Consider the following 23673-nt stretch of genomic DNA (forward strand, 5'->3'; position numbering starts at 1 on the left):
ATTTAGAAAGTGTAGCAACTCTATAATCGTTACCAAAATGTCCGTACGTCCATTTTTAACATGTTGATTTTTCCACTTTTTTACCAACATATTTTTATATGATTTAATTATCAGATCGATTTGAGTTTTGCTATACTGATTCCTGGGACAACAAAGTACAATATTATATTTTTGCACACACTATTCTCCAATATTTTTTAATATACTCGCAAGTCAATGTTTACGTCAGTAGGGACATTTTACCATGTAGCTTCCTAACTATATGTAGAAGTTAAGAGGAATCATTCTTATATTTCCAAAAAAAAATAGTTTGCATTTCAGTAAAAAATGGGAAGAAAGTCTTTATACAATGAAAAAATGGCGGAGTTAAAAAGGAAGGAAGAATTAAACAATTCACTCTTCATGGTATGTTAAGTTTAATATTATTTGGTGAGAAAGTAGAGACGTTCCAAAAAAGGGGGAGGTAGTAAATGTATGCTAGCCGAGGGTCAATTGGTTAGTGCCCGCGCATCTGTGTGTATTTCGACAGACAGTGTTTTGGTCTCAGTATCAGTCTGTACACAATTAATGAGAAGATATTTGTGAATTATATACAGTTTAGATTATTATATAAAATATAATTTTAAAGGTACAATGTCAAATTTTAAAACAATTTTTGTCTTAATATCTACAAGCAAATTAAAATTTAAGTGTAAAAACGGTTTAGTTCAGAATTAACTGTTCATATTTGTATTTTCATATTATTTGATATATATATTTGTAGATATATTATATAGTAAAACAACGTTTTTAAAAGCGAAGCTTTTCTATAAATAGGGTTGGTCTGTCCGTCCATCCGTCCGAGATAGATAGCTTTTATTCGTTAATTTAGGCATGTTAGAATTGTCATATCGATTTCAAACTTTGCATGATGACTACTGTAGTAGTTAGGTACGATCTAGAAAGCGTAGCAACTCTATAATCATTACAAGAATGTCCGTTTTAAACATATTTTTTTACTTTTTTAACAACAAATTTTGATTTGATCTAATTATCGACGTTTGATCTGATTTTTGGTATATTGATTCCTGGGACAACAAAGAACACTATTATAAGCGAAGCAACTCTATAACCAAGTCCTAAATAGGTAAGTATGTCCATAAACATTATCCTGTATTAAGCAGTTCTTCAAGAAATTTACTTACAATTTTGCTTCGACTCTTACACTTTTATATTCTGGTTATTCAGTTCAGACACTATACAAGTGTTAATGTCCGTTTGTCCTACCGTTTCAGTGCTTTGCTTTTATGGATGTTGTCATCCTTGTTTACTTCAATTTTATTTATCTTTAACTTAAAGTATCACGCTTTCGCAATCTTCAGAAAGATACTGATTTTTAAAACATAATTAGATGATTTTAAAAAAAATTTAGGCGATTTTTCACCATTTTACATACTTCATAAAAAATACTAATTTTGAACAGCTACATTCTTCAGTTTCTTAACCCTTACAGATCGGGGGGGGGGGTCATATTGACCCCCCCCCCCCTCTGTTTTTTCAATGTCATTTTTTTTTGTAGGTAAGATAGAGAGTTGTGACTTCATGACTTTTTAAGTTTAGTAATTATACATCGGAAAGAGTTGATCTTATAAGGATATCTGGTCTGTGTTGGTCGTGGCGTCCGGTCAAAGTCGGTTAGGTGGCACCAAATTTAGAAAAAAATTCTAAATAAATCTTAATTTCTACATTATGACTTTTGTGAATAAAGTAGAAACCTAAAATTTTTTTAGTGAATACTTAGATATCAATGACCTTCTGAAAAAAGTAGTGTTATGACCGTTTGACCGCTCCCTGACCGACTTTATGACCGATTTTTGTCCGGCTTTTACTACAGACATATATCATGAATATCGTGGCTTCTATTACAGCTAGAGACCTAAAATTTTTTTTGGTAAATCCTTGAGCAACAATAAACAGATAAAAATATTAATTGGCGCCGCCAACCGCCGTTTTACCGCCGTAGTCGCCGAAAATGGCGGTTTCCGTTATTTGCCGTTTTTCGGTGATGATCAGAAAAAGTAATTTTTTTGTTATGAAAAATAAAAGTTCGTCCTAAAATTTGGTCATCCTAGCTGCAATATTGGCTGCTCTACAGCTGTTTTAATATTTAGCGGCTGGCCGCTAAAAAGCGGCTAAGGAGCGGTCTGACCGCTATGACTAGAAAAAGTAATTTTCTCCAAAAATACACATGAACCACCAGAAATAAATTTTATGTCTCTAACTGTAACAGGAGCCGAGATAGAGGGGGGGGTCAATATGACCCCCCCCCCCCGATCTATTAAGGTGGGAATAGGGGCCCGATCTGTAAGGGTTAAGAAGGTGATATTTTCTGTGGATGCACTTTGAGAAAATTTCAAGCCGTTTATTGAGAATAGATTCTTTGTCTGAATATAAGATTGTAACTTTTCAACATATATTATTCCTCTGATAATTTGTTGGGCCAGAAGTTGATTTAAAAATTAATTCCCTGGGGTCTTTGTTTTCATAGCAATAGAGAAAACAAGGATGACAACATCCATAAGTAGCAAAGCTCAAAAATCATGGAAGAACATCCAAAATAAACTATAGAGTTTTTAAACACAAAATAAAAATTTACATAAAATCACGAAACCTTTCATGATTTATAATGCAATGTGGAAATCTAGGAATCGATCTAGCACCACAACCAATAACTAAATCTTAAAAAAACTTTGTGGAATTATGTAAAATGTAAACTTATTCAATTTCTGAAAATTTCAGCCATCTACCTGGACTAGGAGTTGAAAAAAAGCTTGAACAATTAAAAAACTAGGAATCGATCTAGCACCCCAACCAATAAGCAAATCTCACCAAAACTTTATAGAAGTGTGCAGAATTGGAATTTATTTGATCCTTGTAAATTTTAGACTTCTATCTGTAATAGGAATCGAGAAAATCATGAAAACTTAAAAATCTAGGAATCGATCTAGCACCCCAATTAATTGACATATCTCAATGAAACTTGGTGAAAATATGAAGAATGATGACTTATTTAATCACTAAAAATTTCAGCTGTCTATCTTTTATAGGAGCCGAGTAAATCACGTTTCCCCCAAAACGTTTCAGACATACAGACATACAGACAGACGGACATTTCAAATTATAGAGTAGCTTCGCTACTAAAAAGGAAAAACGGTCGACGTTTTAAAAGCTAAAATCGAAAATGGGGAAGCGCCGACTTCACTCTCCCCCAACCTAGAGTGTCCCTAGAGGCCTCTTTGGACATAGCTGCCAGTTTTCATCTATTTCTATGAATATGTATAAATTGTGAGTTGGATTTTATTATGGATGAAAAGTGTTTTTTCCTACTTATTTACATTTTGCTTTCCAAATATTTTTTTCCTAAAATTTATTTTAGGCTGCTATAAAGATGCCCCCGCTCCCTGGTCAGTCAAGATCTCTGCTACAGTTTACACAGGACACAACAAACACGATTGCTGATTTGAATGATTTCGTAAATGAGGTGATTACTTTTGTTAAAATTTGTCTTATATATAACAAAAAAGTATGATGTTTGTCAGTGCGTTTCTTTGCATTGATTTATTTAGAATTAGAAGATAGTCAAAGGATATTTTCTCGTAATGGTAATTAAGATAAAAAATAACTTTTAAGTAAACATTTAAGAGTAAGGACCTTTTTTTGGGTGGGGTTGAAGGGGGCTAACATCCTTTTCCCCTTGGACGCCCTGCTTAACTTATATACATGTTGTATGTCATTGTCTAACATCTCTATTTTATTCTAGGAGGAGATGAAAGTTGAGCCGGCCTCGATTGAGACGGTGTCCACCAGCCCACACTCTCCGGACATGGTGGGCAATGTTTCTCCCCCACGACTATGCTACTCTGTACACTCTGCCTGGCGGTCAGACCGCTACCATCATCAAGCAGGAGTCGGGCAAGGCCTGGATTGAACAGGATGCACCTCCAATGGTAAGATTTTAGATCAGTTTTACGATTTTCAAGTGTCTTACTCCTAATAACAGTAATATATAAAGGGGGAGGTAGGTTGTGCTAAAATTCCCTAAAGGTGTGAGTTTTAAGAATTTAAAATAGAAGTAGAACTCTAAAGGGATAGTTCTATGAAGTGTATTTAAAGAGTTAAGGTACTTAGAGTAGTGAACTTTTATATGTCTTAGTAGAATATATTAGGCATTGGATAGATATGATTATATGTTAAAGAATTTTTAACATTGACCAGACCAAACTTTTTTTATTTGACAATATCGAAAAAAGTTAAAGAGATTTGCCACATAAATTACATGAGAATGGTCTATTTTTTTCCAAATATGTATAGCCAAAACACTAATTTTAGATAATATTTTTCCACATATTTCACAAGAGTTATAAAAAAATTTAACAGGGGTTCCCCTTGGGACAAGTTACTTAAAAAACATAAAAAATAACGTCCGGTTCACTATAGGACAGGTTTTCTATAGATTCTTTAAAAAAAAAAATAAAGAAAACCGTCTGGTGTACTTACAATATACACATTATCTCACGCGGAAATACCAACTAACCATACAACATATATATATATAAAAAGACCATTCTCATGTAATTTATGTTGCAAATCACTAACTCTTTTAGATATTGTCAAATAAAAAAAGTTTGGTCAGGTCAATGTTAAAATTCTTTATCACAATCATATCTATCAAATGCCTAATATATTCTACTAAGACATATAAAAAGATCACTACTCTAAGTACCATACTGAATATTTTATTGGTCATTCTTTGTTGTTATGTGTATTTTGTTGTATAAAAAGTTTAAAGTTCTATTAACTAGTAAATGCTATCTAAAGTTGTATTTATGACAAAAAAGTTTTTGTCATATATAACACGCAACAAAGTTGAAAATAAAAATGAAAAACTCATTTTTTAAGGAAAATCCCTGGTAAAATCTCTTAATTTTAATCAATAACTTTATATTATGCACTACTACGTTATTTAAAATAGAAAAAACTTACAGTTCACTATTTTTTTTTAAATGCACTTTGTGAAACTATCCCTTTTGTATGGGAGTTGATTAAATATAGTACAATAAAGTACATATCCACGTTATACCCCATTAAGGCAACCGCCATGTCAAATTTAAGAGTTCTACCTCTATCTTAAGTTCTTAAAATTCACACCTTTACGGAGAATTTTAGCACAACCTACCTCCCCTTCTTATTGACAGAAAAACTAAGAAATATGTTTTTTTTCTTAACATGATTTTTTTATGAAAAGTATAACAATTAACCTCATAATTGATGATTGGTCTTGCTTTTCTTATTTCTGAAAACATATTTTTATCTCCAAAAGGATGACAACATCCATAAAGGCGAAGCACTGAAACAGTAGGACAAACGGACGTTAACACTTGTATAGTTTCAGAACTGAATAATCCTAATATAAATGAAAAAGAGTCCAAGCAAAATTGTGAGTAAATTTGTTAAAAAACTGCTTGATACAGGATAATGTTTATGGACATACTTACATTTTTAGGACTTGATTATAGAGTTGCTTCGTTTATTACATTATACTTTGTTGTCCCAGGAATCAATATACCAAAAATCAGATCAATCGGATAATTAGATCATATAAAAAGGGGGGGGGGGGGCGAAAGTGAAATCAGCATGCTAAGTTTAGAATCGATAGGACAATTCTAACCTGTTTAAATTAACGAAAAGAGCTAACTCTCCTTGACGGACGGACAGACCTACCCTAATTATAGAAAAGCTTCGCTTTTGATAAGATGGGTTTGATTTGTCATTATTGTTATTATTATATGATTATCATATTTACCTAAATTAAGGAATTTTTTGCTCAGGTGCACTTCATGGTAAAATGTTATTTCAAAAGAGCTAACTTTCTTATGTGGCATTGATTTTTTTTGTTAAGTTTTGCTTTAATCAATTGCTTAAATTAACAAATGGGGTCCTCTGCCTAATACAACCGACAGATGGACTGACTGACCCTAAGCATAGAAAAGTTTTGCTATTAATAAAACTTTGATTAATATTATTTTTTAGATTGAAAGTTTTTTTGGAAGATACAACATGCGGGAGTTTGGTAGGGCCTCCATGCATTCTTGCTTTGAGAGAATGCGAGGTAAAATAATTTATTGTTTTTAAAAGCGAAGCTTTTCTATAATTAGGGTCGGTCTGTACGTCAATACATCCGTCCGTCACAGACGGATAGCTTTTTCGTTAATTCATGCATGTTTGAATTGTCCTATCGATTTCAAACTTTGTATGGTGATTCCTTTAGTAGTTAGGTACAATTTAGAAAACGTAGCAACTCTGTAATTATTACAATAATGTCCGTACGTCCATTTTAAACATGTTGATTTTTTACTTTTTTAACATAAAATTTTTATGTGATCTAATCATCCGATTGATCTGATTTTTAGTATGTTGATTCCTGGGACACCAAAATATAATGTTATAAGCGAAGCAACTCTATATTAAGTCCTAAAAATGTAAGTATGTCCTCCATAAACATTATCCTGTATCGAGCAGTTTTTCAACAAATTTACTTACAATTTTGGTTCGACTTTTTTACAATTATATTCTGTTTCAGTTCTGACACTATATAAGTGTATGTTTGTCCTACTGTTTTAAGGCTTCGCTTTTATGGATGTTGTCATCCTTTTTTGAAAAGAAAGCCCATGCTGATACTAGTGCTAGTGTTACATTAAAATCTTGTAGAGTATAAATGATTTTTTAATCATCATGAAAAAGCAATAGAGTTTGTCTCCTTTACAAAATAAAATTCCTTTACCTTGTCAGTTATTTATACCAGATTATGTGTTTTCAAATATATTGTCTCAAGTTTCTGTCATAACCGAGTGGGCAACACCAAAGATATGGGAAAATATGTGAAAAATATAAAAGTAGCTTAAAATCTGACCGCCATGGATATGCTATATTTAATTATGCTTCATATTAATGGGAATGTTGACAAGAAGTTTCAGCCTTGTATCACTTATATAAGCCGAGAATATGACGTTTCTTCAAATACGTTTCAGACATACATACATGAACATTGAACATACTTACATTTCAATTATAAAGTAGCATCTCTACTGGTTATTTTATTAAAATCATGTAATGTGTTTCAGAGATGGATGTTCTTGCTCAAGCAGACATGCTGGAGGCTGACCAAACTCCCCACATATGGTCCAAGCCCAGTGAAAAACTGGTACTATTTAAAAAAAATTTTAAACGTGTCACAATTGCAGAAAGTTTTTATAAATCGAAGATCAAACAGTCGATTTATAAATACTTTATGCTAGTTTTTGCTAACAAGGAATCCTTTATATTTTTTTTAGTTTTGCAGTTACTCCCCTATATTGAAAATTCAAAAGGGGGACAGTTAAACCATGACATTAAGTTTCATGTTCCGTTTTTAAATTTTTTTACAATTGCGGATTAGGGGTAACTTTTTTATAGGAGTTTTACTTTTAAATGTTAAATATAGTCTCCTCACAAATAGATAAAATAGTGACCTAAATTTGCCCCAATCTATGATGTAAAATGCAAAGGGGTAGTTTCATGAAATGCATTTGAACTTAATTTAGTGAACCGCATATTTTTTCCTGGTTAATTGGTTAAACTACATTTATATGGCATATATTTGAAACAATTTAAATTTTCTACCACGTAGTTTTTAAAATATCAAGACTTGAAAATCATCTTTTTAAATTGCATATATCACAAAAAGACGATTTTCAAGTCTTGATATTTTCAAAACTATGTGGAAGAAAATTGAAATTCTTTCAAAGATATATATATAAATATAGTTTAACCCATTAACCAGCAAAAAATATGCGTTTCAAATGCATTTCATGAAACTACTCTTTAACTTTATTCACCACAAACTTTCTATATTATTAAGTAGGAATGAATACTAATTATTTCTCATTAGCAAAAATTAAAAATTTAATAATTATCGTTTTGTTATAAATACCTTTGTGATTTTTATGTTATGTATATTAAATTTATGTTATTATTGTATTTAACAACAATACCTTGGATTCTAATTTAGAAATTAGATCAGGGTAATTTTAATTTAAAGAATGAATGATTTTGTGTATCATCATTAGGGACATATATCAATTTATCTTCCATTGTCTTACCCCTAAAGATTTCCGTGTATAAGTAAATGTAAATAGATGATAAATTAATCTTCCCCCAACATTTTAAGCTAAGACAGATATCAGTAAGGTTTATTTCTATTAACAAAATCAAAAGGGCACTTATTTGCTGGTCTTTGGATGCCAAATTCAGTGGCATTGAACAATAGAAATCATAAGATATCGTATATAGGTTTCCAAAATACTGGCTTATTAATCAAAGAAATTTCGGTTATAGTCCCTTTCGTGGCAACGCCTCGTAAAGGGTGTTTTGTGATAAATTATAAAATGTATTTTTTTGTATATTAATAGTTATATATCTCATCGTATTACAGTCAGATTTCTGTAGAAAATAAAAATAAAAATATTAATACCAGTTTTGCTAGACCCAAGGGGCCGAAGGTCCCGGATAACAAAGCTTATATTAATTTATGATGTTTATTTAAATATCAGTAATTAAGAGATTTTATGGTCTTGCTGTTATGGATGTTGTCATCTTTGTTGTTAAATGTTGAATACACTATAAAGTTTATTAAAAATAAAAAAATGTTTGACTGTATAATTTCATCTTCTTATCCTTTTTAAAGCGAAGCTTTTCTATAATTAGGGTATATACCTCCGTAACTGTTAGCTTTTTTAGTTAATTTAGGCATGTTCAAATTGTCCTATCGATTTCAAACTATGCATGATGATTCCTATAGTATTTAGGTACGATTTAAAAAGACAAGCAACTCTATAATCATTCATTATAAACGTCCATTTTGAACTTGTTTATTTTTAACTTTTTAGTAACAAATTTTTATGTGATATAATAATCCGGTTGAACTGATTTTTGAAATACTTATTCCTAGGACAACATAGTATAATGTTATAAGTGTAGCATCTCTATAATCAAGTCTTAAAAATGTAAGTATTAAACATTATCCTGTAGTAAAGCAGTTTTTCAACAAAACGTACAATTCGACTTTTATACATTTATATTCTGATTATTCAGTTCTGACACTCTACACATATTATTGTTCGTTTTCCTTCCTTTTCAGAACTTCGCTTTTATGGAGGTTCATCCTTGTTTTGTATTTGTTAAACTGAATCATTGAAATATATAAAAGAAATGATCTAAAATTTTTAACCAGTTACTCGCTAATACTGATTCCTATGACAACAAAATACAATATTATAAGCGAAGCATCTCTATAATCAATTCCTAAAAATGTTATTATGTCCTTAAACGATATGCGTTACTTAAGCAGTTTTAACAAATTTACTACAATTTTGTTTCGACTTTTATATATTTACCCTTAACAGTCGGGCCCCTTGCCGCACCTTAATCGGTCGGGGAGGGGGGGGGGGGGGAAGCACCGTTAAGGGTTTATATTACAATTTTTCAGTTTAATTAATGAATGTTTAGGTTCGTTGCTACCGATTTAGAACTTCGCCTTTATGGACGTTGTCATCCTTATTTTTTCCCCAAAATTTAGGGAAAATACAAAGGGGTTACATAAAAAGAGAAATATTCATTGAAGAAGGCATACAATATGTTTCGAACTTGCTAACCGCTGGACCGATTTGGATCTGCTTTGAATTTTTGTATATATTCCTTCAATGTAAATCGCCGCTATTAAAACAATACGTTCCAACTAAGCGGTTCCCCCCTCACTCCTCTTCCCTCATATAATGATTTATATTTGTCATAGATATTATGCTGACAGAAGCTTGATAAATTATACAAATGACTGTTTGCTCTAAAAATTTAAATTAATCTAAATTACTATTGCTTATTCTAAAGGGCGATTTGTAGTATTTTTAAAATGACTTTTTATAGGTTAGGTTAGGAGTAAAGCTACTGTGAAAAATACGAAGAATCGCCCCATAAGGTGCCATGTTACGAAATGGACTATACCCGATATTTATTTATAGAAAATCTATATTAATTCTTCTTTGGAAGGAAAAATAAAGAAAGATAAAAACAGATTTACAAAGAGTATAAAAATTATAGTATTTTGTACTCTTTGTAACATTATTTCCTAAATTTTCTTTATAAATTATAAATTATCGATCAGTCCTATTTTCCATCCCACCAGTTCTATTATCCATCCCTTTTTTAGGGGTTTCCTTTCCCACCTCTCCTCTCATCCCTCAATTTTTTGTTACGTCACTAAGTTGATTTCTAAGCACATATCATTTTCGGAAAGTATATACTTTCCGGAAGCCAATCTTTATGAGGAAGGTATTTTTAGAAAGGGGAAAATGTGTAGAAAACACCCATGTAAATTAGAAAATCCGCAGAAATCATTTTTAAAAGTTATTGGCAAACATTTGCAATGTTAATTTGCGAAATTAATTTTATGCCCTAAATGACATATTCTGAAATAAATCTTTTATGAAAGTTTATTATCCATGAGTTTAGGACATGCTTAAGACATAAAAAATATTTTCAGTGTTACTTTTTTCGCCCTACATGTGAAAAAAGGCATTTCTCACATTTTATTATAGAAAATTGCATATAAACAAAATAATTATTTTTTTCTACAGTCAACATAATAATTGGCATAAAATCTTTCATTTTAAATGTGAAAGTCAGATAAAGAATCCTTTTTAGAGCAAATATAGTGCAAAAAGTAACCAAGACGTTTTAGCAAAGTATGAATATCTAATGAAATTGATACTTTTAAATTTTGATATACATATCAGATAAAAATATATAAAAAAAGAGATCAAAAACTATAAAACAAGGTATATATTTTTTCACTCTGTCACTGAATAAGGAGCACTTTTAGGTTTGATTTTAACCAATGCAGCACTTAAACACTCATTTTTCAAGGTAAATAAACAAAATGAATGCAATTATACAATTAGGTCAGATTAATAATACAGTAAGCCTTTTTGTAGCAATGTTTTTTTGTTAAAATTATTCTTTATTTCTATAATAAACTGTATTGAAATCTAATGATTTGAAAATTCGTAATTCAGAACTTCATTTTTACACTGTTTAGACATATAAATTACAAAGAAAAAGATTAAATCCTTTAAGTTTGAATAATACTTTATATATTTACATAATAAAAACATTAAAATTGTTAAAGATTAAAAAAAAAAGAAAAAAATAAGTAATTTTTAAAATCATTTTGTGTCGTCTTCATAAACTATTTCCCCTTTTATATTTTAGTCTGGTAGAATTCATAATTATAAATAACCTTTGTTGAGCATATATATGTTTTATTGAAATTAATTATAAGAATGTAAAACATTTTTTGATTGATTTAATATTAACAATTCACCTAACATTTTGTTATTTTACTATTTTTTGAAACTCTTTTATTCTTATTAATAATTCTATTTAACACAAAAAGCTCATAGGGAGTTGATAACCTTTATTTCTTGCTTTGTATTCTAATCAGGTATTTTATTTGACTACATTTTTAAAACTATACAGCATGCATGTTTGTGTCAATAATGAAGACATTACGGGTTTTTATGTACAAAAAGTTGTTTTAAAGCAAGAAAAAAAATATAATCTTTCTAGTAACTAATATACAATTCGTAGTTTTAAATATGTCTGTATTTTGGTTTCTAAAAAAAGTACAATACCAACAAACATGCATGCCTGAAAATTAGTTTCAATATTAGTATTAAACAGGAAAAAGAAACTAAGTCGTCGTTATAATTATTGTTTGTTATTTTTGGTGTAAGGTTTTTTTTAATGAAACTTTTTTGGAACTTGTTAATTCGATTTCTGCGGATTTTCTGGTTGCCAGAGATGAAATCTACGCATCTTTTTTAGCTAGATGGCATTTGTCTGGTTAAGATTGAATAAAAAAAATCATTGGTTGGTTAAATTCAATAAGTGTGTAAGACAGTAATACGGGGTTCATAGATCATGTAACTAATTGTACTTTAGAATACCCTTTGATGGGAAAACAATCGTGCAGCAAAGCTATAATTGAATATGTTAAGGATTTATAAACCTGTTTATAGGTCAATGAATTCCCACCGCGGCCTTTATTCATGTTAATAACGTAACATGTCTGACCTAGCATGTAATAAATTTTACCTGTGATGTATGGAACATGCTGGAAGTTGCCAGAGGTAATCAAATCAATAGGTTCCTAAAAAGTTCATTTTTTCAAAAGTTAGAACAAAACAGGACAATTTTGTCCAAATAAGTCAGGGTTGAAATTTAAATTAACTGGTACTCAAAGTTTTATAAATATCTTTTATTAAATTTTCAAACTAGTTGTATCCAATTATCCATTGTCCCATGCCTAAAAATCCCTGCAAAAAAATTATACCTGGGGCATAAAAGGAATGGCTGCTTCAATATCCACTCTGAAAATAAAATAAAAAGATTGGTAAATATTACTTTTAGATGGTTAAATGTTGCAAAATAAGATGTGTAAAAATATGGGGCGTGTGACCCTTTTAGAAATAGTGAAAAAACATGTCTCAAAATCTTAGTTAATATTGATTCATCTACAGATGTTTTACATTAAAGACCATGAGGTCATAGAATCTTGATTAACCTCCAGATATTTCCATTCAGGAAAGTTTTTCCTGAGTGACCATGAGGTTATAGGTTCTTGATTTCCCTCCAGATATTTCCATTTATAAAAGTTTTACCTGGGTGACCATGAGGTCATAGGTTCTTGATTCCCCTCCAGATATTTCTATCCCTAAAAGTTTTACCTGGGTGACCATGAGGTCATAGGTTCTTGATTAACCTCCAGATGTTTCCATTCATAAAAGTTGGGGTGTGTATTCATCAAAGCATCGGTCGGCTTTTCCCTAAAAATAAATTGTATATAGTAACAGGATGCCTTCTTTATTTAAAGAAATACTTGTTTCTAGGGAAGAGTTGAATTATTTAGTACAGATTCAAAGGAATTAATATTTTTGGATGGTAAAATGGATAAAGTATATTTTAACCATTGCTTAGGGATAGTATATTCCTTCTGATCTAAAACATTATACATAACTAGATCTTATAGCTTAATATGTATAATTGTTTGGGGGTTAGTATCTACCCTTAATTTTATTATTTTATTTTTAATTTTATTTTATTTTAATTATTTAATTTATTTTTAGTAAAAAAGCACCTAGTGATAAAAAGATTTTTCTTTCAAATGTTTATTTATTTACTCTTATTAAAGCACGATTTTTCTAGTTTAAAATTTTCCATTCTTACAAATAAACAAGGATGGTTAGGTTATGGCCAATTTAAGCGTATCTGTAAAAGTTAAGATATATTTCAAAACTCCAAAAAATCATTATTATTTTAGACAAAAAAAACAGTTTTGTTTTAAAGAAAACAAAATGAATATAATAAATTGAACAATTCTTTTTGTATATGCTGATTTGATAAAGGTACATTAATGTGACCAATCAGAAGGCAAATTCATAATTTAAGCCAATAAAAAAAGGATTATAATTTTAAACTCAAATAAACACACAAAGCAAAAGGACAGACAGAAACATTCACTTATAGATAAGCTTTGCTACCAGAAAATTAAACAATGTTTTATTTTGTATAAAAGAGTATTTTTCATAATAGAAGACTTCTTTTGAAATGAACAAAAAGTTTTTTTTTCTTTTGTTGAAGATAAAAGTTTTCTTGCAATATCTCTTATCCATACTTGATAACTTTTTTAGTAGCGCATCAACTCCATAACTCCCTTGGTCTGTCCGCATGTCTGTCTCAAGGTAACGGTAGAACTGGGATTTATTTTGGCTGTTTTAAGTTCTTACTAAACAACCACATTAGAATTTCTATAGAATTTATTTAGCTGCTATTTGAGATATGCTTTAAAAATACGCAATAAATATCATAAACCCTCGTTCGAATGTTATTATTTATTATTATTCCATGCTTCGATGATGATGTTTTCGTCCTTGTTATTTGTATTTGATGGGTGATTTTATTCTTTTCTAGTGCATTATTTATTAACTAATAGTTTTACCATAGAAACAGAAAGTATATTTTGAGTGTATTCTTAATAATCAGAGATGGCTTCATCCAATAAATTTTTCTTAAAACATAAATTACAATTAAACAGAAAAACGGCTAAAGTAAAGGGACTATGCGTACAAATGAAAGCAAGTGATTTTTAGCAAATTCCAGCAGTGATGCAAAGCTTTTTTAATTGAATATACCAGGTTTTGTTGAAAATGGTAAAATTAATGAAATAAAATAAAATTTAAAATTTCAGAAGTTGGCAAACTTTTATGATATGAGTCATATGTTTATAAAATGTATATTATTTTGTAATGATATAACAGTGTGATTAATGTACTGTTGTCTTCAATAAAAATTCTTGTGAAAAATGGCCAAAAACCTTTAAGTGCATATAGCTGTTTTAAGGTTAAACATGTGATATACCTTTATTTACATTATAATACTTCAGATTCTAACATTTTTGGTATTCGTCCGTTCTGGAAAATTTTAGGCTACAAAACGGGATTATAATAAATCGGCGGCTTAATCGCAGCTGCCTTTCTGTCCTTGTATTTTATTCTAAATTGAATTGTAGGTGAAAATAAGGGGTACCTATTCTAACAATCAATTCTACAAAAAAAAATCACGAAACCTTTTAAAGTATGGTTGGGGCATTTTTGTTTCACGTAACTGAAGAAGGGTGGGTAAGAAGGGGAGGAAAAGTGAAGGGGGTAGTGGGGAAATTTTCCTTTAGAATTGTTTGTCAGAATATCATTCTCTTTCCCTGGGTGAAAATGGCGTGACAAAAATAGATGTGTTGCTGATTAGATTAGAAAATTGAAATACATAGTACCACATGGAGGGGATATTTCTTCTGTATAAAAAAAACTATTTTAATCCCAGCTTTCTGCGTTGCTCAGTAACTCAGAAATCCTTTTCAAAAGCTGTTATACTTAAACATGCAGCTTTGAAGCAGTCACAGCCGTGCAGTTTAATTTCTGCTGCAGTTAAGACATAAAAAGATAACAAAGTGACAAACCAAATTTTGATGCCTTCACACAAAACTCCTCCCTTTATCTTCAAATAAATTGAAAATATTTATTTTAATTTTTTTTTTTTTGGGGGGGGGGAGGTTCTATGTCTAATCTCTACGGGGCCTCATCATGCCAGGCTACCATAGTATAACCTGAACCAAAAGTAAAACACACAAAAAACGAAAAGCTACCCCTCCCCATTTTTTTATTATTTAAAAATCAAGAAGACTGGATGGTATGGGGGATGTCTGTGCTCAACAAGGCATTTTGTGTGAAATCGCCTAAATTTTTATCAAATGAAATATCCCTGTCCTTATGATTGTGACCTACTTACTTCTACATTAACCCTCAACCCTTGCCGCGCCTTAATTTGTCGGGGGGGGGGGGGGGGCAATTTTCGCTTCCTTCACCCTTTTATTTAACAACCTTTGTTTTTAGGTCCTTTGTTTACTTAAAAATTTCAAACAGCTGTAATTTTCTTATTTTTGAAGCTAGAAGAATTTTTTTTTGTAGAAAATGTTTATCTTTATATAAATTTTCTATTAGAAATATCAAAATATAAATTTCAGCGGCGGCAGCTGTACTTAGAAGCCGCCGCAGCCGGCGGTCGGCGGGAAAACGGCGGCGGATCTTTATGAAATCTTAATATGTTATGTGGACATGTAAGAAAAGCTTAAGTTTAAAATTTTACACAGGAGCTTTTTAAAGATTTCTGGATACCTGGAGGATCAGGACCTGCAGGATCATACCTGAAATTGACTTGAACACCTGTATTTAATATTAGGAGGTACTACTACAGAATATTTTAGTATTTTGGTAAGATAAAATGCTTTGTTTAAGTCAAAAAAATATTTTTGCTCTTTACCTGGATGACCCTGCCAGGTTTGCTGGCATCCTGTGCCCGCCAGGATGGAGATATTCAAAAAATTTCAACTCTCAGTTATTTGTCATACCTATACTTTAAAAGTCACGCAGTTTGGGCTCTTTATCTTTCTTACACAGAAAATGAGATAGAAAAAATTGGATCGTTAAGGGTTAAGAATTACTCTGTTCATAGGATTGCTAAATGTAGTTGCTGTTCTTACTAGTTTTTGCGTTATAATTCACTTTGTCTGTTCATCCCACAATTGTGCTTGAGACATTTGGTTTCGCGTTTTTACTAAAAATCTTATGTTTTGGTAGCGAGGCTACTCTTCAAGCTATTTTGTCTGTCTCTCCGCTCATCAGCCAAATCGTAACTCGTAAATTTTATTTACACTAATAGAAAAAGTCTATTTGCAAATGATCTAGGAGATATGGTGTTTCTTGTGAAGATTTGTGTGTCAAAATAGTTCTAATTTTGTCCAACTATTTGTCTGTACGCTCATAAATAATTTTGTAAAAAAAATATTAATTAGCTGATATTCAGAAGGCTGAAATGGAACACAGTAATAGTGTCTGACTGATTATGACGTAACAAAAAAAATTAGCCAATGACAGGCCACTATAAATTTTACCATTGGCCAATAACGGCCTCTCATTGGCTATTTTTTTTTGTTACGTCATAATCAGTCAGACACTATTACTGTGTTCGCTGAAATGTAACTTGGCTGTGCTACACTACTTATAAGTATTCATCCTTGTTTATGTAATGTAGGATTGTAATCTAACCCGTTTTAATTTAATAGGACGATTATACAATGTTAAAATTTAATACAAATGTAAATGTTACTCAAGCTTTTTGTAAGAATACAGATTGCGTGATTTTTAACAAAAATTATTCAAAATTCATAGATTTAACATTTAACAAGGATATTACAAAATCCATAAGAAGCATTACCCTTACAGGTTATTTCAAACTTGAAAAGAACTTCGGACATCTTTCTTTAACAGCTGCCAAGTAAATGCTATTTCCCCCATGGGGTCATAAAAGAACTGACAGACAGACAAAGTTATAGTTGGGTGACGTCGCAGCTGAAATTTATAACATCCAATAATAGAATTAAATTCTTGTCATAAATTATTAAAGTAGAAAAGTTTTACTTTTTCAGTATTGCTTCGAAAACGTTAATGCATCGAATTGCAGACTATTTTCCACGAATGTCAATATAACACTAATAAAAAGAGGTTAACAAAACTGATTTTATCTTTTTTCATTTTAATATCCGCGGAAAGCTGTCTATTAAACGATGCAATAAATAACTATTCTTGTTTCCTTGACATTTTAATCTTGGAAAAGTGGACATATTCTCAGGGATCAATAGGGATAAGACGATAGCCAATAAATTGGTCTGCATCCTTAATGATACACAAAATTATCATCCCTTATTACAATTAGTGGTTAAAACGTTTGTACACTCAACTAAATGACCGAACCAATAAATATTCAATGAAAATTCCAAAAGTTGTCAAGCCAAAGAATAAATAACGTTAATATAAAACTTTGGGGACTAGTATAATAAACAGCTAAAAGTCCCCTCCATCCCTAACATATACTGCATAGAAATACACTGCTATATAAAGAGTATATCAGAGTGATATTTTCTCAACAATGACAATTACGTCCAATATAGAATTTTTACACAAGAAAAAAAATTTAAAAGGCTAAGAAGTGTTTCATAAATTTCACACAAATTAACAGTCAATCAAAAGTCAACAAACCTTTTTTAAAGTAAAAAAGGTAAAGAAGGGAAGGGAACTGGGGGTAAGCTTCACTGAAAACCTTCTTAGTAAAGTAGTTATTAAGAGGTTTAGAAAGTCTTTCATATATGCTAAATAAATCTTTATAAAAAAGTATAGTAGCTCTAATGCAATGCATTTTTCTTTTAGCTTGCTTATTTTCTATTCCATCTAAAAAGTTTTTTACCTAATTTGTTTGATTAATAGTAACGCAGCTAAACTTAAAACAAAATGCTATTTTTGTACAGCAAATTACTTTTTATTGAATATTTCAAAATATTTGAATCCTAATGAAATAGAGTTAATATGAATTTAAAATTGAGTTTAATCAAAGGTTTGCTAAAGGAAAGGGGCGAAGTGACTAGCTAGTTGCATATAAGGTAAAAGCTATATAGAAGCTAAACTTCAAAGTATCTGTAGTTATGAAACTCTACATTACCAGCACAGGGATTTTCTATCTAAAGAAAAAGGATTTGGCTTCCAACTTTTCTTTACGTGAGAAGGCATCACTATTTACTAGGGTTGGGCCGGATATCCGGTGTGGCCGGATATCCGGCTCTATAATTTTTTATACTTTACTCCAAAAATCTCTGCTTTTTAAAACTTTAAATGGCTATAATTTTCTTATTATTGAAGCTAGAAGAACATTTTTTCTGAACAAGTTTAACTTTATGTAAATTTATATAAGATTTCTGAAGAAATTTTTTTTGCTACTTTAATATGTGATAATTTGGCCGGTTATCCGGCTGGATATCCGGTAATTTGGCCGGATAACCGGATATTTGCTGCATATTTGCTGCATGTGCTGCATGAGCTGCAGTGGTCATTCACTTGAGCACGAGTTTCATATTGATTATTACAACAGCATAAACTACAAGGATCTCAAGGGATAAGACATTAACCGATAAATTGGTGTACAATCTCCAATAATGTTACACAAAACTACCCTTCTGTGGATTACAATTAGTGGTTGAAACGATTGGACACTCAACTTAATGAAAAAAAAACACTAAAAATTCAACAATTCAATAAGAAAACGTTATTGTAAAATTTTGGGGACTTGTTTAATAAACAAACCGTTGTCTCCTCCCTCCCTGACAAACTACCAATTTTTACTTTTTGCGAAGATGGAAGCACTATGCAGATGTAATAATAAGCGGAAGTGAGGGCACGTCATAAGTTGCATATTATAATTATATGGTAAATTAACCATCTATTGTTAATAAATTTATCAACATGAAACTATTCAAAACTATCTTATAATTGTTATTTCCATGAATATAAAGAGATAAGACAATGGCCCATAAATTGACATACATCCCCATAATGATACACAATATTACCCTTTCTGTAGATTAAAATACAATAAAAAAAAGCTGTTAAGCCAGTACGAAAAAGAGAACATTATTATAAAACTTTGGGGGCTAGTGTAATATACAGCTCAATGTCCTCTTCCTACATTATTCCTATAGGTTGCGCATCTAGAATCTAAACTCCCCGTCAAACAGCCTAAAACCTGCCCAGGACCACTACTAAACTTCCATAAAAGATCAGTTTAGCCGTTTAAGAGATCTGTATGCATATCAATACCTGAGGCATTTAGCCAGGGCTTGTTTATCATCCTGTGGACAATCCACCAACTTTGCCAGCTTCCTGGCCCTCTCCAGGGGACGCTTGAGGCTGGCCCACCAACACAGGGCTGAACCAGACATTGAGATGGCTCTGAATATTTACTTTGTCAGGATTTACAAATCCTTACAAAAATTTTATAGAATGCAACAGAATAGAGTTTTTTTTATTTATTGTTAATACTAGTTGCTTCACCCCCTAGCCTCCATGGGAGGGCGGGAGTAGAGGTCAGGAAAATAGCCTAAAAATATCCATTTTAAAAATTCACTGAAAAGTACAATTAATTAGGATCAGCATTGTTGAGATATAAAGCTACAGACTAAAAAACTTACTACTTAATGTTATAGGATACCTGACACTAATATTTATCTACCAATTGTACCTCTATTTTCTGTGAAAACCAATTTGTAAAATTAAGTTGTTATGGCACACATAATTTTTTTAATATTTTAGGGTTGGGGTCATTATTTGGGGCGATTTCTCTTGGGAGGGTGTTGAAAAGCTTTACTGTAACGGAGAAACATATGGAATCAGTTGTTTTGGAGATCAGACAGACAAATATACTGTTACTTATATAAATATAAGGATACCTTTGTTGATATCATAACTTCAAGTTTCATCAGGATGATTACCTGTTGAATAGTCCTCTGGTGAGTGGAGACAGTATATGATAATGAACAGAAGCACCACCAGCCTGTTGACCCATTATGGTTATTCTATTCGAATCTCCACTGAAAAAAAATTGGTATTGACTTTTTCTCTTCGTAGACACATTAAATTAAACATTGTGTAAATGATTTATTAATTCATATTAAGAAGTTAGATAAATGTAGGTTAGGTTCAGTTGAAAAAAAAAGAATACCGCAAGGTTTTTATTCCATTAAATGTGTTTGAGAGGGGTAAATTAATAGTCAACTAGCAAAATATTGATCTCTATATAACTATTTTGCAAAAATTATATTTGTGAAAAAAATCTAATTAGATCCTTAAAAAGGAAACTTTTAAAATTAGCACAAAATTCCTTAAAAATTGTATTTAACTCCCTGCTGTTTGTGTATAAAAACTAGGATGATAACATCCATAAAAGCGAAGCCCTAAAAAGGTAAGACAACGAACATTAACACTTGCATAGGTTCAGAACTGAAAAAATAAAATACAAATGTAAAAAAGTCAAAACAACTTTGAAAGTAAATTTGTTGATAAACTGCTTGAATGCAGGGTAATGTTTAAGGACATACTTACATTTTTAGGACTTGATTATAGAGATACTTTGCTTATAGCATTATACTTTGTTGTCCTAGGAATTAGTATTCCAAAAATCAGATCAATCGGATAATTCTATCATATAAAAATTTGTTGTTAAAAAAGTTAAAAATCAACATGTTTAGAATGGACGTACGGACATTTTTATAACTATTATAGAATGGCTACGCTTTCAACAACAAAATTCCAACATGTCTAAATTAATGAAAAGAGCTAACCATTCTAGACGGCCCGACCCTGATTATAGAAAAGCTTTGCTTTTAAAAAGATAATATTACGGAAAGATGAACATAACAATAAAACACCCACAACAAATATATTTAGAAGTGTTTTTATTTTATTTTGAATGAATTTTATATTTTGTATTATTTCTTTGTATATCGATTTAAAAAGGGAAGGTAAAAAAAACAATTTAATATTTATGAAAATTTATGAAAAACAACAATAACTTAATAATGGTATCATTGTTTTTGAAGTGGGTTATAAGAAAGTTAAGTTTTTTTGTTGATATTTTGTATTAGGGGAGGTTCATTCTTTGAACAAACGTCTAAATCTAGTATCTTTCAAATACTAGAAAATAAAAACCATTTGAAAATAGACAAAATAATATTTTGTAATTGATCTAAAAGTATAATTATTTTTCTACTTTGCTATTATATATATCAATATCCTTGGTTAATTCAGAGTTACTTATTGCATTGTATTATAGACAGCTTTCCACAGGTAGTAAAATAATAAAGAAAATAAGATTTATTCCAGTTCTGTTGATCAAAGGCCCGGACAAATGAAATGGTTTAATCTAAGATAATAATTTTATATTATAAAATTCTATAATACGATGCAATACATGATTTTTTCAGCATGACTTAATACCCTTTTAATTAAGCGAATATCATTATGTTCGGAAGCCACACTGGAATAGTTATTTATCTCATTGTTTTTTACACAGCTTTTAAAATTTATCGAATATCCGTAGAAAATTGTCTGTAATACGACGCTATAAATAAATTTCCAGTATGACTGAAAACCGGTTCTAATATAATCCAGCGGATATTAATCTGTTTCAAAGCCATAAGGAAAAACTATTTACCTGAATGCTTCAATATTTTGTTTGACCCACTGTAGTGCAGCCACCTGGTCCAACATTCCATAATTTCCAGGTAGGCCTGCATCCTCGCTGGACAGGAACCCAAACATTCCTAGCCTACAAATATCTGGTATTAGACAGGGTTCTAAGGGAATAATACGATGGCCGAGGAATTAATGTACATCCCCAATGATGAAAAACAAAATTACCCCTTCTGTAGATTAAAATTAGTGGTTAAATGCTTGAACAGTCAACTGATTGAAATTTACTAAAGTCCCCAAAGTTGTTAAGCCAACTAATAAGAAAACGTTATTATAAAACTTTGGGAACTAAGGTAATAAACAATCATAGCCTATACAAGTAATGAAACAAAATTATCCTTTGATTTTCTAGCATCCCTTTTTTTCCCGTTATAAATATTAGTGGCCAAACGTTTTTGTTGTATACCCGTCTTAGCAACATAATAACATTCCTTTTTTTTCAAAGAAACTTTTTTTCAAAAGAATTTTGAAGGAAAAAAATCTGAAGAGAAGTGGATAAATAGTAAATACATTTAAATCAAATAGTTTTGGTTAAATCTAGTATAGGATCAAAAAATTAATTGAAGATAGTACAAATATTGAAAATCAATATTAGAGTTACTGACGTCATTAAAATTTTCATTAAAGAATTATTAAAATATACTTTTTGGGAATTTTAAGCTTTTTTAAAAATTTAAAAATTTAAATTAGGGTCGGTTCGTTCATCGTTACAGTTGACACTAATGGTTATTCTATACAAGTAAGAATCGCTATATCGATTTCAAACATTGCTTTATGATACTTTTAGCAATAATGTACAATTCAGAAAGTGTACCAACTCTACAAATATTACCAGAACACCAGTACATCCAATTTAAACATTTTGATTTTAGATTTTTGACACCAATAGTTTACATGGTTGAACTATTCTAATAACTTGATTTTACATAAAGAAGGTTCTTTAGAGTATTAGGTATGATTTTATCATTGAAGCATCTCCAACTGAAGTCTTTGAGATACGAATTTTCTTAATAAACATCCTGTTTTCAATCACAAAGTAAATATTCCTTTATTTGACTATAAAATTTGTCATCATTGAAATAATGTTTCTGTACTTGAATTAATGAGAAAATTCATTGTATTTTTAATGATACTTATTAAAACTAGGACAATTATCATAGTAATGCAAAATAGGTAATCTAATTAATAAAATATAAGGTTAGAAAAAATCATATGGAAAAAAGTAAAATTTATATGAAATTTTATTATAGAGACAATCAGAAAATAACCAGAAGACTAGAAACAGCGCACATAAAAAATGAGAATGGTAAAATGGCTGGAAGGGGAGAGACCACAAATTTCAAGCTTACTAATTAAATAGAAAATATTGTCCCAATAAACAAAAAAGCATAAAATCACAATTCCCAAAAAGAAGTATGTTGGTAGCGTAATTAAAGCGTGATTTCCTAATAAGATATAAGATAAAGGCCTAAATGCAAAACAGACAGACATCAGTGACTTGTAGAGTAACTTCGCATATTAGTATCTTGACTTTTGTCACATAGAAATAGTTTTATTTTTAGAAGAATCTATCATAGTTTAAAAATACTTCTTTAATTCTTTGTTCTTATTAATTTTATTGTTTTTTTTAATGACGTGAAATAAAAAATTAATGAATAAAACCTCTATATTTATAGATTGATAAAAAAAAGTAAAAAAATAAAACCTAATATTTATAGATTGATAAAAGAAAGACAAAAAATATTACTATTTTAGAATCTTTTCTATCAATCATCATTCATGATTTTAGTAATTGATAAAAAAGGACAGTTAATTCCCAAATTAATAAGTGAAGCATTTATAAGCTAAGCAAATTAGA

The 23673-nt window shown here is 30.4% G+C and overlaps 2 protein-coding genes across 2 annotated transcripts in view; one reads left to right on the forward strand and one right to left on the reverse strand.

Annotated features, from left to right (window-relative positions):
• Positions 1-23673, reverse strand: part of LOC145322218 (venom carboxylesterase-6-like) — a 46613-nt gene that overhangs the window by 10239 nt on the left and 12701 nt on the right. The window contains exons 8-13 of the mRNA XM_080164074.1: positions 21778-21891; positions 20057-20155; positions 19386-19517; positions 12858-12956; positions 12464-12500; positions 12226-12280 (exon numbers count right to left, since the gene is read on the reverse strand). Of these exons, the coding sequence (XP_080020200.1) occupies positions 12226-12280; positions 12464-12500; positions 12858-12956; positions 19386-19517; positions 20057-20155; positions 21778-21891 (536 nt within the window). The remainder of the gene's footprint in view (positions 1-12225; positions 12281-12463; positions 12501-12857; positions 12957-19385; positions 19518-20056; positions 20156-21777; positions 21892-23673) is intronic.
• LOC145323320 (uncharacterized) lies at positions 82-7237 on the forward strand. The gene is made up of 5 exons (XM_080165750.1): positions 82-405; positions 3416-3520; positions 3800-3986; positions 6070-6148; positions 7161-7237. The coding sequence occupies exons 1-3, from the start codon at positions 328-330 to the stop codon at positions 3965-3967; spliced, it is 351 nt and encodes a 116-aa protein (XP_080021876.1). The 5' UTR covers positions 82-327; the 3' UTR covers positions 3968-3986; positions 6070-6148; positions 7161-7237.

The sequence above is a fragment of the Acartia tonsa genome, chromosome 6 (assembly GCF_053477335.1).
Source record: "Acartia tonsa isolate MP-2025a chromosome 6, ASM5347733v1, whole genome shotgun sequence".
Lineage (NCBI taxonomy): Eukaryota > Metazoa > Arthropoda > Copepoda > Calanoida > Acartiidae > Acartia > Acartia tonsa.

Coding starts and splice junctions, on each gene's coding strand:
- LOC145323320 (XM_080165750.1), top strand. CDS start 328: ATGGGAAGAAAGTCTTTATACAATGAAAAAATGGCGGAGTTAAAAAGG. Junction 406..3,415: donor TAAACAATTCACTCTTCATG/GTATGTTAAGTT, acceptor AATTTATTTTAG/GCTGCTATAAAGATGCCCCC. Junction 3,521..3,799: donor TGAATGATTTCGTAAATGAG/GTGATTACTTTT, acceptor ATTTTATTCTAG/GAGGAGATGAAAGTTGAGCC.